The 17,263-nt window shown below is 53.2% G+C and overlaps 3 protein-coding genes across 13 annotated transcripts in view; 1 reads left to right on the top strand and 2 right to left on the bottom strand.

Annotated features, from left to right (window-relative positions):
• The window catches only part of Gdpgp1 (GDP-D-glucose phosphorylase 1), a 3,721-nt gene extending 2,624 nt beyond the window's left edge, over positions 1-1,097 (bottom strand). Inside the window, exons 1-2 of one of the 4 annotated variants that reach the window (XM_023710437.1) lie at positions 1,018-1,059; positions 531-624 (exon numbers count right to left, since the gene is read on the bottom strand). Coding sequence is in view for 2 of the 4 variants with exons in the window: in XM_023710416.1 (XP_023566184.1) it covers positions 531-761; positions 1,018-1,038 (252 nt within the window). In the remaining 2 variants the exon portion in view is untranslated. Of the gene's footprint in view, positions 1-530; positions 875-1,017 lie in introns of those variants that run through there. The other 3 variants (XM_023710416.1, XM_023710426.1, XM_004623468.2) reach the window with 3 other exon arrangements.
• A 109-nt stretch (positions 1,098-1,206) lies between these two features.
• On the top strand, positions 1,207-4,655 carry Cib1 (calcium and integrin binding 1). Its single transcript, XM_004623303.2, has 7 exons — positions 1,207-1,430; positions 1,542-1,576; positions 2,429-2,537; positions 3,296-3,446; positions 3,584-3,702; positions 3,788-3,876; positions 4,415-4,655. Exons 1-7 carry the CDS (start codon positions 1,380-1,382, stop codon positions 4,434-4,436), a joined length of 576 nt encoding a protein of 191 aa, XP_004623360.1. The 5' UTR covers positions 1,207-1,379; the 3' UTR covers positions 4,437-4,655.
• An 86-nt stretch (positions 4,656-4,741) lies between these two features.
• Sema4b (semaphorin 4B) overlaps positions 4,742-17,263 on the bottom strand; it is a 39,191-nt gene continuing 26,669 nt past the window's right edge. For all 8 annotated transcript variants that reach the window (XM_023710414.1, XM_023710408.1, XM_023710392.1 and 5 more), the window contains 13 exons: positions 15,605-15,768; positions 15,417-15,479; positions 13,210-13,308; positions 12,600-12,711; positions 12,253-12,366; positions 12,002-12,153; positions 11,010-11,191; positions 10,756-10,906; positions 9,430-9,640; positions 9,209-9,324; positions 8,785-8,951; positions 7,437-7,522; positions 4,742-7,268 (listed from right to left, as the gene is read on the bottom strand). In XM_023710414.1, coding sequence (XP_023566182.1) covers positions 6,526-7,268; positions 7,437-7,522; positions 8,785-8,951; positions 9,209-9,324; positions 9,430-9,640; positions 10,756-10,906; positions 11,010-11,191; positions 12,002-12,153; positions 12,253-12,366; positions 12,600-12,711; positions 13,210-13,308; positions 15,417-15,479; positions 15,605-15,768 — 2,360 coding nt within the window. In that variant the 3' untranslated portion in view covers positions 4,742-6,525. The remainder of the gene's footprint in view (positions 7,269-7,436; positions 7,523-8,784; positions 8,952-9,208; positions 9,325-9,429; positions 9,641-10,755; positions 10,907-11,009; positions 11,192-12,001; positions 12,154-12,252; positions 12,367-12,599; positions 12,712-13,209; positions 13,309-15,416; positions 15,480-15,604; positions 15,769-17,263) is intronic.

The raw sequence follows: 17,263 nt of genomic DNA, 5'->3' as shown, positions 1-17,263 counted from the left end.
AAAAAATGCTTTTTTTTTTTTTTGCAGAACTGGGGATTGAACTCAGGCCCTTGTGCTTGCCAGGCAAGTGCTTTTTCTACTAAACTATCTCCCTGGTCCCCAGATTGGTCTTGAACTATGTAGCATAGGTTGGCCTCAAATGCAAGCAATCCTCCTGCCTCAGCCTCTGAGCGCTGGGATTACAGGAATGCATCCATGCTCAGCTATACTGAGCCTCTATACTTAGCTACTACTATACTGACTGGTTGACTTTTTAAATCTCTCTTCAACCTTTATGCATATAAAAGTTGGTTGTATGTGGTCGCACAAGCCTATAATCTCAGCATTCAAGAGGCTGAAGCAGGGAGACTGCTGCGAGTTCAATGCCAGCCTGGGCTACATAGCAAATTCAAGGCCATCCTGGCCTATATCTCCAAAATGAAACAACACAAAACTAACTCTGATTCCTCCTCCTAGCCATAGTACAGGTTTATTCATTCATATATGCATATGATAAATATGTACTGAGAACCTAAGTGCCAAGCACTGACCTTGGGCTGAGAGCAGAGCAGGAGCAAGGGTCTCTGCAGCCTTCCAGGAGCACAGGCTGGGGGAGGTGGGATCTTCAGAGCTAGCCGGCTGTAACTGGAGAGCAGGGCAGTGTGGGGAGCCTTGGGAGTGGATCCCCCTCTACAAGCCTGAGCTTGACAAGTCACTGAAACGCTCTGGACTTGTGTACTTACATTCCACGTTGCAAATTGGGCGCCTACCTCGTCGGGCTGCTGCAAGAATGGAAGCGAGCTATGCACAGTGCCTGACACCTATAGATCCTCGACACTAACCGTATGGTCAGCAGGGTACGGTTACTCTGGGAGAAACACGGGAGCTGGGGCCGTAACCCATGCCGCGTGGTAAAGTCACGAGGAGTCCCATGGTCTCCGCCACCCACCAAGTCCCGAGGCTTCCTGATACTCTGCATTAACTTTCTTGTTGCTCTTTTACGGGTTCCTGCCCAAGAGTGCAGCCTCAAACACCTACCGCAGGTAAGGGGGGTCGCATCTCGCGACTTCGCCAGCAGCTGCCAACCGGTCCTTAGCTACGTAGCACCGCCCTTAGCGCAGGCGCAGTCTACACCACAAGCGCAGAGCGTCCGGCCCCGCCCACCAGGAGGCGGGGTCCGCGTCCTGGCCCCGCCCCGGCCCCTGCTCTCTAGGCAAAACGGGATCCCGGAGCTCCGCGACGAGGCTGCGTGGGGCGCCGATGAGCCGCGCCGAGGGTTGGGCCGCGGGCGGGGCCACAGCTGCGGTTGCCGCGGGGACCCGGCAGGGACTTGGCCCGAGGACGGAAGTGGGAAAGTTGTCGGAGTCCCTGAGAGCGGCGGAGCTGTGCGCGCGGCGGCCATGGGGGGCTCGGGCAGTCGTCTGTCCAAGGAGCTGCTGGCCGAGTACCAGGTGCGCGGGACGCAGCCCTCGGGGCCTCGCGCGCCACCTGCTCCCAGAAGCGCGCATTCTGGCGCGGCGGCAGCGGCTCTCTGACCACCGTTCTCTGGCTTTGCCTTCCAGGACTTGACGTTCCTGACCAAGCAGGAGATCGTCCAGTGAGTGAGGTCCCGACTCCCACTTCCAAGGCACCCAGGGGCTCCCAAGAGGCGGATTCGGGGGCGCTGACACCCGGGGCAGCAGGACTGTACTGGAGGGCACCCCTCAGGATCCAGAAGCTGGGCTGTTGGACCCTGCGCCTTCCTGGTGTCTCCCCCCGCCACTTCCTTCCCAGGCCTGGCAGCCCTGCTCCTGTTTTCTGCCACCTTTGCCCACAGGCAAAGCCAGAGACACCTTCGGAGCCACTGCCTTGCTTGGACTTTATCTGAATAATACTGTTACCGTTAATGCTTGTGGAGCATTTAGCGAGCCAGCAACTATGTTAAAGGGTTTCTTGCTTTACCATCTTGAGGAGGGAGGTACAGGACAAAAAGGCAGGCTCTAAGAGGTCAGGTGACTTGCCTAAAACCTGGGAGGAAAAGAACTTGTGTGGGCCACGGCACCAGAGGCAGCAGATTCCTGGGCTTCTCTGGAAAACGCCAAGACTGTTCCCTTGGGAAGGGGGTGGCAGTCGAGGAGCAGCAATCCCTGGAGAGAAAGGATGTGTTTTTGCTCTTTTTTTCCCTGATGTTATAACCAGGCATTAATATCCCTCCAGAACCTTTCTATCCCACAGGAGTCTCTGAACTGAGTCTGGCGCACAGTAGGCCCTCGTAAAGACCTGTCACAAGAAAGGACTGACAGCCTGTGTCTTAGCTCCCTTTGGCTGACCTTTGCCCAATGACTCAGAAGTTCTGAACTTGTGGCTCAGTTCCTACCTGGTTTATAAAGGGCTGCCAGGCAAGGCGCTGGGATATGGAACCCTTGGGAAGACAGGAGAGAGGACCAGTGACTTCCTCTGTTTCTGCCAGAGCCCACAGACGGTTTTCTGAGCTGCTTCCTCGGGACAAACAGAATGTGGAGGACTCCCTGCGGGAACGTGTTTCCTTTGAGGATATCCTCAGCATTCCAGAGCTCAAGGTGCAAGCCCTGTACCCCTTCATGCACCTTGCTTTGCTAGATCCCTGTCTTCCTGCCACTCAGTATAGATCACGGGGTACCTGGTTCACATTCTGCTCTCTGTTCCTTCCTTTTCTCCTTCCTTTCTTTTCTTTTTGGGCTACAGGGAGTTCAAGGCCAGCCACGAAGATATGTGACCCTGCCTCAAAAATAAACAAACAGGCTGGGCATGGTGGTGCAGCAGGAGGCTGAGGCAGAAGAATTGCCACAAGTTGGAGGCCTGTGTGGGCAGAATAGTGAGTTCAAGTCCAGCTTGAACTAGGCAGCAAGACTGTCTCAGAAAACAAAACAGAAATAGGACTGGGGGTATAGCTTAGCAGCGTGGTGCCTGTCAAGCCAAGCATGTGATCCTCAGTTCAATTTCCAGTTTAAAAAAAAAGAAAAAATATATATATATATGATTATATATTATATTATAATTACAATATTATTATATATAATTTTTAGCTCATCTTATCCTCTTCCTTTGGCTGCTTTTCCCAAGGCTTATGCTTTTGAGCTAGACTTCCAGGAAGCCACCCCATCCCCATCCCCTTCTCCAGCTGCCAGCTAGCTCCTGTGTCCCTGACCTCCTGTGCCTGTGCAGAGTGACCATAGACCTGAGCTCTCTAGTACTGGCTGACACAGTGACCTATTTCTTCACTTTTGAATGGGGGTGTGGCATGTGGGTGTCCCAAGCTGTATTTGTGGCCCTTACAAAAGACTGTTCTTGTTCCCAGGCTAACCCCTTCAAGGAGCGAATCTGCAAGGTCTTCTCCACAGCCCCTTCCAGAGACAGTCTGAGCTTTGAGGACTTCCTGGACCTCCTGAGTGTGTTCAGTGACACAGCGACCCCAGATATCAAGTCCCACTATGCCTTCCGCATCTTCGGTAAGGGTCCAAAGGGGCTAGTTGTGTGCCCCATCTACACAGACTTCACAATTGCCCTGCTTGGGAAGTGGGACCCCCTGGTGTAGTGTAGAGCTCTGACTGCAGTTCCTTCTTGGCTTCCTGTGTGTGCTCGCTAGACTTTGATGATGATGGAACTCTGGACAGGGAAGACCTGTGCCGGCTTGTGAACTGTCTCACGGGTGAAGGCGAAGACACTCAACTCAGCGCTTCAGAGATGAAGCAGCTTATTGACAATGTGAGTGGTGGCCTGGCCACGCCTGGGCACCCCATGCATGGGAGGGAAAGGCTGGGGCTCCAGCCTAAAGCTGTCTGGTTTCCAGATCCTGGAAGAGTCTGACATTGACAGGGATGGGACCATCAATCTCTCTGAGTTCCAGCATGTCATCTCACGTTCACCAGATTTTGTTAGGTATGATAGTGGTCCCCCTGCCTTCCAGGTACTTACAGGTCCTTGTCTGCTGCATCTGGATCTGGGTGCTATTATGGGAGATAGTACTGAAGCAAGAGAGAGCTCTAGGCCCCTCTGAATGTCTTGGGTCACTCTTCAATGGGGAGGGCACCAACATATCCAGACATAGCCCATTCCAAAGAAAGGTCTTAGGGAAAAGGTGAAAAATTTGGGCTTAGTTTCTACCTTCCTCTTCTGTCAGAAAACCCAACTTGGGCTGGGGGTATGGCTCTGTGGCAAAGTGCATGCTAGGGTTCCATCCCTAGCACCAAAAAATAGACAAAATCAAAATAAGTAAAAGGTGCCACGTGTGGTGGCACACACCTGTAATCCCGACACTCAGAAGACTGAGGCAGGTAGATCACTGTGAGTTCAAGGCCAGCTTAGGCTACAAAGTGAGTTCAAGGACAGTGTAAACCTCATAGTGAAACCCTGTTTCAAGTAAAAGAAAAAAAGGAAAAGTGAGAAGAAAATCCAACTCAATATTTTTCTTGTGCAGCTCCTTTAAGATTGTCCTGTGACTGCAGCCCCAGTGTACATCTCAGCACACCCAGTCCAAGACCTTCCTGCTGCTGAGCTGTGGCCAAGGTCATGCCCACGTCATCAGGGCCGGCCAAGCTGGCCCAGCCTGGAGCTGGCACTGCAGTCGGCCGGGGCAGGGAGGGCCCTGCCCCCACACTCTTCACTGATCTGTCATCACCGTTTCTACTGATCAGTAATAAAAGCTTTATAAGTTTTGATCCTTGCATGTGTCACTAGAAACACTGGTGGGGAAAGATTGGGCTTCTAGAAACTTTTGATCATGGTAGCAGTGAGTCCCATCAAAAGAAGGGACCAGCAGTAAATAGGGGAGGTTTGTTTTATTTCTTTGGTTCTGATGACCAAACTCAAGGCTTCCAGCTTGCTAGGCAAGCATTCTACTGCTGAGCCAAATCCCCAGCTCCCACCAGCAGGAAATACAGCTCGACTCAACCTCCTCCACCCAAGTGGGGAAATTCTCTGTTTTTGATTATGGTGGTGGTTACATGAATTTCTACATTTTGTGTGTTTTTCTTTTTTGAAATGAGTGTATGCCTGGGATGATCTGAAACTCCTGGGCCCAGGTGTTCCCTGTACCTCAGCCTCCTTGTACCTCCAAAACCACAGGTACCTGGTACCCTATCCAGCAATGAGTTAAAATTTGAAGGCAGAGGGCTGAGGATATAGCTCAGTGGCACAAGCACCTGCTTGGCAAGCACAAGGTCCTGAGTTCAAGTGTCAGTACAAAAAATTCAAGGCAGCACATTAAGAGAAGAAAGTCAGTGTTGACAAATGATCACTTGAAAAATAGTAAAAGGTTCCTGCCAGGCATAGTGATAACATGATAGTGATAAATCCCTGTAATCCTAGCACTCAAGAGGCCGAGGCAGGAGGGCTGTGAGTTTAAGACGGACTTAAATTACATAGTAATGCCCTATGCACATGAATGGTTGCCTAACATGCATGAGGCCCTGGGTTCAGTCCTCCCCACAAAGCAAGGAGATAAAATGAAGGGGTTGATGTGAATGGAGTCAACCACTGGCTGGACTACTTCTGGCTCCTAGGGCCTAGAAAGAAGGTTCAGGAACCCCAGAAACACATCAAATCTCAAATGGTATAAGTCCTTCAAGAGGAAGGATGATGATTAAACATTTAATTCTTCAGACTATCTTTTAAAAAAGAAAAAGTAAAGTGCATTTTTATTTAAAAAAAAAAATACAAAAACCCACAGGCATTCAGGACCCTGTGCTGGGCAGTGTAAATATCCCTTGTAGTGGAGACAAGTGAGGAGGAACCAGGCTGGGGATAAGCTGGGCTCCATGGAGTTCCCTGTGCTCAAGTTTGAAGAGGGGCTGACATGGTACAAGGGACACACAGTTCTCAGGCTGGGATGAAGGAAGGCAATCAACAGTCTCTTCCTGAGGCAAAGGGCTACGTGGTCACAAGGTCCTGGGCTTTTGCTCCTGCCTTGTAGCCACAGCCTGATACAGGCTGGAAAGGTCCGAGAGCAGGGTCTGAGCCCAGGTCCTGGGGAGGGCTGCACAGCCAGCCAGCCCTCTGGTCCCTGAGGTGCAGGTGATAGCACCGAGCTATATCCTGGCCGGCTGGCATGAGCTGGCCACCGGCTCTGGTAAGAAAGCATAGTGGGTGGTAGGCTAAGGCGAAGGTCGAAGAGGCCAGTTGGCGCAGGGTTTCCATCTCTGTCCCACACCACCTGGGATGTGTCCCCAGCATTGCTTGGAGGAGGGAATTGGGTGGCAGTGTATGTGTGAGGCATCTCCATTGTCTCTCTTCCCGCGCCCTCTGGTTTCACATTTTTCAGCTGTTTTTAAACAAAGGGCTCAGTTCACGTAAGGAGCATCGTCCTGCCCAAACGGGCAATGCCCTGGCCCTGGAGGACTGACCATCTCCTCCTTGTACAGGACCACTGGGCACCAGGCTGGGTGTTAGGGGCCTTGCCTGTGGCTGGACAGCAGCAGGTTGGGGGCCCCCTGGTTCCCAAGGGCAGGCACCCTGGCCGGCCATATTCATGAGGCGTGAGTCCAGCTGACACCCTCAAGCAGTCACAGCCCTGAAGCCAGGATGGCTCTGTCACACCACAGAGTCACGGATTTCAGAGCCCAAGCGGACCCGGGGCCGAGGGCATACGGGGGACACCTCAACAAAGCTGTCCTGGATGCTCAGTGGCCTCTTCTCGGACTCTGTGAAGACCCGGGGCCCTGGGGAGCTGTCTGACAGAGCCTGGTAGCCTCGGTGGTCCAGCGGGGTGCTAGGGGGGCCAACACCATTGAGTGGTCGGGTCTCAGGTGGCAGCACCACAGGGCGAGTCTTGGGGTGCACAGTTGCACATTCCCCCTGCTTCAGGAAGACCTTCATGCCGTCCCGGTGCCGATAGAGGAAGAACAGGAACAGAAGCACTACAGCGAGCCCAAAGAGCGTGCACATCACCAGGAACTCATTCCAGTAGGACTTGTCCACACCCCAGCTGGACCTGCCAGCAGCTGGCGCGCTCACCCTTGATGTGTTAATGATAACAGGCACACTGCCGCCCTGGTCTGTTCGGTGTGCCACCCCATCGTCCACCACTTCCGGGCAGTAGTGGGCCACCAACTGCTGGAAACCTTCCTCTTGTGACCAACACTCAAAGACTCCCAGCCTCTCCTGGCTGCCCACCAGCAGCAGGTCCCCAGTGGGCAACACCCGGTAGGAGGATGAGGCATTGAGAGGGGCCTTGTCATGCAGCCAGCGCCGGGTGGCCAAGTTGGACAGGAGAGGGCAGGCCAAGGTGTTCACTGTGTTGGGCCGGAACTGGATGTGCTCACATGGCTTCCGGTCTGCAGGCAGAAGAGGCACTGTGTAGAGGGTGCCATGGTCTACAGTGGCCACAGGCTGACCCACCCTGGCAGTGATAGGCAGAGCTAGAGGAAGGAAGATGAGGGGGGATTTATCCCGCCAGCGCCTGGAGGAATCATCCCAGCAGATGCCCCGCAAAGCCTTCTTACCTGCCCTTCCAGAGGCCTGGGACTTGGCCCTGGAGGTGTTGCAGAGCTCCTTGGCATTGCCTCCTTCAACGTCCTGGATCCACGGCCTAAGGACCAGAGAGAATCTGGAATCAACCAGGAAACCCTGAGCCCGTAGACACAGACTTGGACCTGGGGAGGGGTCCAGAGCCCAGGGCACACGAGTCCCTGAGCACTGGGGTTGGAAGGAGACTCATGTGCTGATTCCCCAGGCCACTGGGTCTCCTGTGTGCATGCAGTGTGAACCAAAGTGACAGTCTGTTTCCCTGAATGACAAAACAGTGTGCCTCTGAAGGCCTGCACAGACTCTGAGTAATGCACAAGCACTGACCTGCCTCCGAAACCTTTCTCAATGCCACAGGTTAACCAGGGGCATCTACCACTGAGCTACCTTCTGCATTCCTAGTCCTTCTTTCTTTAACCATTATTTTAAATTTTGAGACAAGCTTTAAGTTTCCCAGGCTGACCTTTGTGATCCTCCTATCTCAGCCTCCCCATAGCATGGATTATAGGATGTGTCACTACACCCAGCTCTTATTTAGTTTTTTGAAATATAAAACAGACATCAGATGCACCCATATATATGAAGCAAGAATGCTACAAATAGGGAATCTAATATTCCCATCCCTTAGGTATATAATAAATTCACATTCCTTTTCTATTAAAAAAGCAAAATGGAATACTACAAGTGTGATAGAACCCATGTTTGTTTAAAACATTTGGATTTTTCTTTATTTTACACATATGCAAGAAAAATAATGAAAAGCAGAATGTCACAAAAAAATTTTTTGTCTTTTTTTTGAGACAGGGTCTCACTATGCAGTTCAGGGTGTCCTTGAGCTCACTTTGTAGCCCAGGCTGGTCTTGAACTTGCCACAATCCTCCTGCCTCAGTCTGCTGAGTGCGGGGATCACAGGCACGCACCTCTATGCCTGCCTACCAGTCCTTTTTATTTTTATTTTTTTTAAATTGCGCAGGGTCTTGCTAAGTTCTCCAGGCTGGACTTGGAACTTGGGGTCCTCCTGCCTCAGTCTCCCTGCTAGAGTGCTAAGATCACAGGTATGTGCCACCATTCCTAGCTAACTTTTTTTTTTTTTTTGCCCTTACTGATGTTCATGTGCCAACCAGCATTCTCCTACCAGGCTTTTCACAGCTGTGACATTTCATACCCTATCAGCCTCATCCCCCTTTAGGCAGGGAAGGCAAACACAGACTATCTGAAAGGAAGTGCAGGGCTCATGAACACTCAGACTGAGACTGGGTGTAATGAGCCCCTGGGCTGGGCCTACACAGACCTGGAGCAGGCCCGATGGCCTCTGGGAGCTCTTACCTGGAGGCCATCTCAGGCTGGTAGAGGCTGACGTCCCTGCAGCTGGAGCCATTCCAAGCACAGTAGGGGTCTCGGGCGAGGACGCAATCCCCACAGCTCTGGTACAGGCTGCAGTTGGCCACAGGCACCTGGACTACGCCTGAGTGGGATGCCGCATACAGCAGCCCCTGTGCAGCCAGACCGCAGGGATGAGAGGCAGGCATGGGCACCCCGGCCCACCACCCATGGCCACACCTAGCTTGCTCACAGCCCACTAAAGCCACCCCAAAGGGGACTGTCATCTTCCTGATGACCCATGCCACAAGGTTGGATTCCATAATGTTGCACCTTGCTGGGAAGGGAGGAAAAGCCAGGTAGGGACTGTCTGCTGCTGAGTGAGCGCCACCCCCAGTGTACTGCCTGAGGTCCTTCCTCGCCCACTCACCCTGTGGCTGTCCAAGAGCAGGTTCTGCACGGGCTGTGCTGCAGAGAACACCTGCAGCTCCTCAATGATGTGCACCCTGGGGCCAATGCCCACAGCCTTGTGCAGCCGGCCATCACCTGGGGTAGGGAGCATCTCAGGCTCTGCTCACCATGGCCCACTGCCTGCAACCCTGCATCCCCCAGCCATGCCCCTGCCCTGACTGCCGGGTCACAAGCACTCACCAGTGCCCAAGAAGAGGACATCATAGGTGCGGCCCAGTGCAGAGACGCGGTGCACAGCCACTCGCTGGTAGCGGGCGCGTGGCTGCAGCAACAGCATCTGACTGCGCACCTGGCCGTCCATCAGGAAGTGGTCCTTGAGGAAGTTGAGCACTCGGTCTGGGAGCTGCAGGGAAGAGTAGATCTTCCGCTCCCGGACAGAGTTGGTGATGCACTGAGGAAGAAGACAGCAGCTTGAGCCAGGACAGACGGGCCCTGTCTCCCCAGTGGGGAAACACCTGACCCCTGCAGAGCGCCAATAGGATGGGTTGAAGGCCAAGGGCAAGGCCAAGGTGTGGGAGACCTCGTATCCCTCTTTGTACCCCCTCCCCAGTACCCTTCCTTCTACCCTAGCTCTGAGCAGAGCCCAGCTGAACATAGCCCTGGGGAGATGCCTGGCTGCCGGCTATCCTTTGACTGTGAGGGATAGTAACACACTGGGGACCCTTGCCCAGTGGCACATGTCATTATCCTTTTGTTTGGGGTCCCTCTGCCTCTCAGCTGTGAGCTCCTTTACTTAGCAGGTTACATTAACCAGACTCAAAGTGACAGACCTATCTTCTTTCCTTCTAGCCCAGTGGCTCCCCCAGAAGCAGACCCTTATAGGACCCAAGTCCCGCCGGCTGCCCTGAGTGAGGCCCATAGCTCCTGCTGCTACACAGGTAGTGCTCAGGCACACACCTCTCCTGCCTTTCCTCGCTCCCTCTCACCCTGCCTATTTTCACGCTGTTTCCAGGGTCCCCTTCCAAGGTAACTATGGCCACTCAGTTCCTCTTAGGTTCTGCTTCTAGGGGAGCCACTGGGCTATAAGGAAAGAAGACAGGACTAGCCAGGCGTGGTGACATACACCTGTAACCCCAGCACTAGGAAGGCTGTGGCAGGAGGATTGTTGTGAGTTCAAGACCAGCCTGGGCTACAAAGTGAGCTCAAGGCCAGCCTGAACTGCACAGCAAGACCCTGGCTCAAAAAGGAAGAAAAAAACAACCAAGACTGTTGCCTACGGCTGGGTCACCTATGACCTGCTAATTAAGGAGCTGATAGCTGAGAGGAGGAAGGGACCAAGCAAAGGGACAACGACAAAATGTGCACTTGGTCTGATGGGAATTCATGCCCAGCCTAAGACAGGGTAGGGCCGAAGACATCACAACACCCGCGTCATATCTCACTGTACAGTGGGCCTGGGCGTGTCCCCAGTTTAAAGATACGAAAACATCCAGGGAAGCTGTGTGATCTATCTTGGCCCCCCAAGTCCTCCCTGCCATACCCTGAGTAACAGGAACTGATACCCACCGACCCAGGCCGGGGTGTGGGCACCGAGTGTGTCACTGTGTACCACTGCTGCGTCTCACGGTTCACCTCCTTGTAGAGGCCACTGAAGGCCCTCTGCACATCGTTCATGGAGAAAACACACACAGCAGAGCCCTCGGTGGTCCCCCCATTCCTGCAATGCAGACCTAGGATCAACCCCAGAACCCCAGGCAGGCTCTTGGGCCTGGCCCCGGGCATCCTCTACCCTCCTAAGCCTAGCCAGGCCCAGGCCCTACCACTGGGATGTGAAGACCCCATAGAAAAGGGTTTGTCTCCAGTCCTGGGGGGTGGGGCTCAGTGTGAAGACATCCTGCAGCACGTTGAATGGGAAGCCATCGTCGGGCCGTGAGCACAGCAGCTGGGCCTTCAGGAAAGATGTCCAGCGTTGCTGCAACACCCGCTCGCCACCCTCGTCGCCCTGGAGGAGGCAGATAAAGCTGAGGCACAGGCGCAGCTGGGGCAGCCCCACTGTCCCCTCCCAGTATTCACCGAAAATGAAGAAGGGGCAAGAGCCAGGGCACAGTTCCATCTAAAGTCCAGAAACTTCGAGGATGACACAGCTTGATGGTTCCCACCTGCAATCTGGGCACTCTGGGAGGCTGAGGCAGGAGGATTGCAAATTTGAGCCCAGCCTAGCTCAGTGGCCCCTTCTTATAGACTTGGTGGGGGTCATAATATGAAGAGTTCATGTTTAATCAGGGACCATCACACTCCTCAGAGATAAATTTAAACACAAAACAATTCTGAGAGTGGTGGTATTATTTTCATCTGACAGGGGGAGCCATTTCACCTAGAGGGTGAAGCCTCTGCCCAGCACCCCAGGATTCTGGGAGTTGATTTTGGCAGCAGGGTGTCTAGCACCTCTGCCTTTTAGCCCAGTACTATGCGCTCGCTCTCTCTCTCTCTCTCTCTCTCTCTCTCTCTCTCTCTCTCTCTCTCTCTCTCTCTGTGTGTTTGGGGGAGGGTACCAGGAATCAAACTCAGAACCTCACACCTGCCAGGCAGGCACTGTACCACTGAGCTAAATCCTTGATCCCAAGCTCTGTATCTTACAAGTCTGTGTGTACCTTTCTGTATTTTCACAGTTAAGAAGAAAAAAAAAAAAAAAAAAAAATACCAGTAAGACCTCTTAATTTAAGAGGAGAGTGACACTGGCTGTTGGCCCAGCTATTTCCCAGAGGCTTGAGCAGAACCTGAGGTCCTTTACCTACAGATCCCGCACCCTCACCTTGCAGATTCGGGCCACGCGCGACACAATAGTGTTCTCAAAGAACTCAAACTCCTGGCCAGTCTCACTGAAGAAGAAGTAGATCTTGTCATCATCGCCGTGCGAGCTGCCCAGACTCTCTGGGATGTAGGCTGAGGCCACAAAGGCAGGATCTGTGGGGGCCAGATGCGAGCACAGAGTCAGCAGAGGAGTCCTGGGGCACAACCCCCTCACCCCCCCACTGACGACTGCCGGCCAGAGAGGAACTTCACCTTGCAGCCAGTTGAGGGAGCTCTCGGTCTTGGTGGGGCGCAGGCTCTGGCTGCGGGAAATGGCCGGGTCGTTCCCCTGGAAGCTGCTGACTGTTCCAGTGTAGAGCTCCCCATCTGCCAAGAAAACGTTCCCATGGGAATGACTGCCCTGGCTGGGTCCCTTCTCCCAGCTGGGGGCCCAGAGTGACCCAAACACTATCCATCCTGCCTACAGTGGGCAGAGAGGGAAGCAGGAACTTGGAAAACAAACCCCAGGGAGAGCCAGGGTCCCACTGTCACTCACCCTGGGAATTGGCACAAGGACCCACCCTGCCCAGAGCTGGCCCCTCTTCTGCCCTGACACTCACCAACCACCAGGGCTGTGGACTTGAAATTGGGGTCAAAAGGACAACGTCCCTTCCCATCTTCCAGGAGGACATTCCCTGCCTGGTCCTGTGCCAGGGTAAAGTTCTCCACACTCTGCAGGGGAACAGACAGGTGGGCTCAGGAGGGCCAGGGAAAGAGGAGGTGAAGGAGATGGGACAGCCATCAGAGACATCACCGGCAGGGGTAGAGCACAGGACAAGAGGGCGCAGGTGTCAGAAAGGCTGTACTCCTCCCCAAGCACCATCTTGGTGCTACCTGGTCTGCAACAGGCACTGTCACCCCCTCATTCACCCCACAGGAGGCAAGAATCAAAAAGTGATTAAAACACCACAAGGTGGAACCAAGTATTTCCATCTCCAAAGCTGGGGATTCACTCCCAGGCCCCAAGGCCACCCTGTGTTAGAGGAAAAGGCCAGGGGTGCATGCTGAGAGGGGAGTGCGAGGTGACAGCAGGACTGAGTGAGGCAGGGGGAAGATGCTGGCAGCAGGGACAAGCCCAGGGTCCTAGGCATTGGCTCTCTCAGGAAGCCCCCCCACCAGTGCCAGGATCAGTGCTCTGCGTAGACAGAGCTCCAGGGAGGGAGCACTCACTATGTAGGTGCACAGAGGGCTGAAGGCCGAGGTGCCACAGGTGAACAAGTGGGTGCTGTTGAGTGGCAGCAGGATCTTGATGTAGTTCTGACAGTCTCGCTAGGGGGAGAAAGGACAGGATGAAGGCCCAGTCCTTCTCACCAGGGCCAGGGCCACAGCTATGGGTACCCTGGGCTGGGGCACTTGGGTTGGGGCACTTAAGTGTGGGAAAAGATGAGGGACCAGAAGCTTCCTGCAGAGAGAGGCGGGTGCTGTGAGCTTGCAGTAGGAGCCTTGGGCTGCAGGTCCTCGGATCGGCAGCAATTCCTTCCCTCTGGCCTTTAAGGCCCTTCCAGAGGCTCAGTGGAGCTAGAAGGTCCCTGCTGACCAACTAGAGAGGAATGCACAGCCCAAGGGAGGAGGAAACACCAGCTTGAACCCTGAGCCCCACGCACACAGCACCTGGAACCACGTCTCTGACCCAGAGCTGACCACGCCTCAGCCTGCCCCTGGCACCTTCCAGGCCTCCTAATGGCAGCTCCATCTTTCCAGTGGCTGAGGCACTAAGCCTAGAGTTACTCAAACCCCATAGTTTTCCATCCAGAACTCCTCCTGGCTCCATCCTCAAACACTACCCTTTTCTTTTGGGTTTTTGAGGCAAGGTCTTGCTATGTGATCAGGCTGGCCTCAAATTCACAGCACTCCTCCTGCCTCATCTGGAATCCGACCACTTCTCACTGCTTTTACTGACCTGGGAACAAGCCACTGTCACCTCTCACCCCTCACTGGTCTCCTGTCCTGCCTAGCATGCTGAGCAGGGTGAACCTTTGAAAGCACAGGGACCACACACCAAGTCCAGAGTCCTGTCCATTCCCAGCCATTTCCCAGCCAACCCCCTCTTCTCCTTCTCAAGCTCAGCCCAAATGTCTTTCCTTTGGCTTTTTTGTAGTACTAGGGATCAAACTCCGGGCCTGGCCCACACGAGGCTCAGATGTCTCATTTTAAATTAAGTATAACCAGAACACTGTTCTTTTGGTGTTGTTTTTTTTTTTTTTTTGGTGGAACCAGGGATTGAACTCGGGCCATAGGCTTGCCAGGGAAGCGCTTATTCCACTGAGCCATCTCCCCGGTCCTTTTTTTTTTTTTGAGACAGTCTTGTCATATACCTCAGGCTGGGCTAGAACTTGCAGGCCTCCTGACTCAATCACCTTTTTAAATTGATTTTCTGATTTTTTTTTTATACTGGGGATCCCCCCCCCCCATATTTAGTACAAGGTCTACAGGGTCTCAACTATACTGGGGCTTGAACTCACAGCCTTTGCACTGAGCCACATCTTCACCTCTTTTTTATTTTTTGAGGCAGAATATTGCTTAACTTGCTCAGGCTGGGCTTAAATGTGTGATCTTCCTGCCTCAGCCTCCAAGAGTGCTAGGATTACAGAACTGTACCACCACCCCTGGCTTGGCTGTTTTCTCTTTTCCACAATAGTATCTCCACTGCCTGAAGGAGAGAGGCATAAATAAGTGCTGAATAGATTCTGGGATCTAGCTCAGTGGTAGCACTCCTGCTGGCATGGACAAGGCCCTGGTCTGATCCCTAGTACCACAAAAAAGAAAAAGGTAGATCAAATGCTTATTAAGTGTTTGCTGAATACAAGTACAACTAGACAGGGACAGCCAGGACTTGAACCTGTGTTTTGACCCCCCAAGTCTCTACCCTGGATGCCACCAGCTGCCTTCAGGACCAAGAAGCCTCTAAGGACTGTAGGTGTCACCCAGGGGAACCTTGGCTTGGGCCAGACCCCACACAATGGTTCAGCCCAATGTCAGACCTGCAACATCTGGGACCATTTATAGATAGACACAGCTCCCCACTCCCCCGTCCCTGCTCAGGTTGGAAGCCAGTGTATACCAGCATTTATGTGGTTGGTCCCTTACACCTATGAGCTTGCTGCAGCCTGAGGAAACCCAGTGACACAAGTGTCCCTGTCCCCATCTTACAAGTGGACACACTAAGGCTGGGCAAGGTCAATCAACTTGTCTACACTCCTAGAGATTTTACATCTGGGATTGGAATTTGAACCCAGAAGTGGCCACCATCTCAGAAACCTGAGGCCTCTCTGCCAGCCCTGGCTATGCCCACCCTCACCTCCTGCCTGTCACGTACTCCGCTCAACACAACACCCCTCCCCACCCCTGTCAGCACTATGGCCCCGTAGCTGGCTCACCTTTGGGTCCTTGCCTTTGAAGCTGCACTGCTGCTTCCTGTCTGCATCCGCAGGCCATAGCAACTAGGAGAGAGGAAGTAAGCGTGTGAGGACCCAGGAGTCCCCAAGTCACCCTCCTCAACTGCCTGCATCCTGGGAGCTGGAAGGTCAGGCCTCTTGCTGGCAGGGCCAGCCCCAGAGCTACTTACCTGCTGGTACTGCCCCCCTGGCAGGAAGCTACCACTGCTATTGAGAGCAAAGAGGGTCTCCCGGGCGCCCACGTAGAGGGTGCTGCCGTCTCTGCTCAGCAAAAGGGCTGTGTAGTTGGAGACATTTTGGGCTTCAAACTTGAGGATCGGCCTCTCTTTGGAGCCTGGGGGAAGAAAGAGGGGTGACTTGGGTCTCCCAGGAGAAACCTTTTGTACACACCTCTAGAACTGAATGAAAGGTGGCCAGGTTAATGGATGGCAGCCAGCAAGGCCTTGGGAGGCCAGTGGCTGGTAACAGGGGAGGGCCGGTTTCATGGGGAAGCAGGATTCCTGGTCTCTCCAGCATTATATATGAAGCAATGGGCCAGGCATGGTGGTACACACCTGTGAGCCCAGCACTTGGGAGGCAGGTGCAGGAGGCTTATTGTGAGTTTGAGGTCTTCTAGGCTACATAGTAAGACCCTGTCTCCAAAAAAAAAACAAAAAACAAACAAACAAAAAAAAACACCACCCCCCCCCACACACACAGAAATGGCCAGGTATGGTAGTAGCACATGCCTGTCATGCCAGCACTCAGGATGCTGAGGCAGGAGGATCACTGTGCGTTTGAGGCCAGCCTGGACTACATAGTGAGACCCCGTCTCAGAACGGCTACCAAGAGAAGGGAACACACACGCGCAATCTATGCTGGGTCCTGCAGCCGAAGCTGGCTCACCCTAATGGAGTAGTGCAAACAGGGCCCTGGTCTGCAGCCCTGACCGCCAGCCCGATGCTCTCCTGGGAGACTCCTTGTTACTGAACAGAATACAAATGTTATCAGCTTTGAGTCATGGTACCAGGATGCAGTGGGTGACGGGGTGGGGACATGGCCAAGGAAGAGTGCAGACTCCAATCTTTCCCAGGGGGTGGGAGTCAGTCAAGAGGCACGCAGTGGCTGGGTGTGTGCAAGGCCATGAGTTTGATCCCCCACACTGGAAAAAAATAAAAATAAAAAGAATTTTTTAAAAATGAGGATCATACCAGACATTTAAAAAAGAAACAGAAAAAAAAAAAGAAAGAAAAAGAAACAGAGCCTGGTATGGTGCCACATGCCTACAATCCAATGTATAAGAAGCTGAGAAAGGAAGATGACAAGTTGGAGGCCATGGGCTAGTGAGATGGCTCAGTGGTCTAAAGCACCTACTTAGAACAAGCTTAGCAAAGCACAGGGACCGTGGTTCAATCCCCCAACACCACATGCCCGCCAGCTCTGCACCCTGGTGGGCTGAGCTGGCCACACAAATAAATAAATAAATAAATTTTTTTTTAAAACACTTAAAAAAAAACAAGTTGGAGGCCAGTGTGAGCAACTTAGCAAGCCCATGTCTCAAAATAATAAAAGGCCTGAAGCTGAGCATGGGGGTCCACACTTGCAATCCCAGCACTCAGGAGGCTGAGGCAGGATACTTGTTGCAAGTTGGAGACCAGCTTGGGCTACAATGTGAGCTCAAGGCCAGCCTGAACTGCATAGGAAGATCCTGTCTGAAAAATAAGTAAATAATTTTTTAGAAAAGGGTTGGGTATGGGCTGGAGAGATGGCTCAGTGGTCTAAAGCACCTACTTGGAACAAGCTTGGCAAAGCACAGGGACCGCAGTTCAATCCCCCAGCACCACATGCCA

This window comes from Octodon degus, unplaced genomic scaffold (genome assembly GCF_000260255.1).
Source record: "Octodon degus isolate 3935 unplaced genomic scaffold, OctDeg1.0 scaffold00002, whole genome shotgun sequence".
Lineage (NCBI taxonomy): Eukaryota > Metazoa > Chordata > Mammalia > Rodentia > Octodontidae > Octodon > Octodon degus.
The sequence above is the reverse complement of the archived record's forward strand: the minus strand, read 5'-3'. Positions and strand labels throughout refer to the sequence as shown.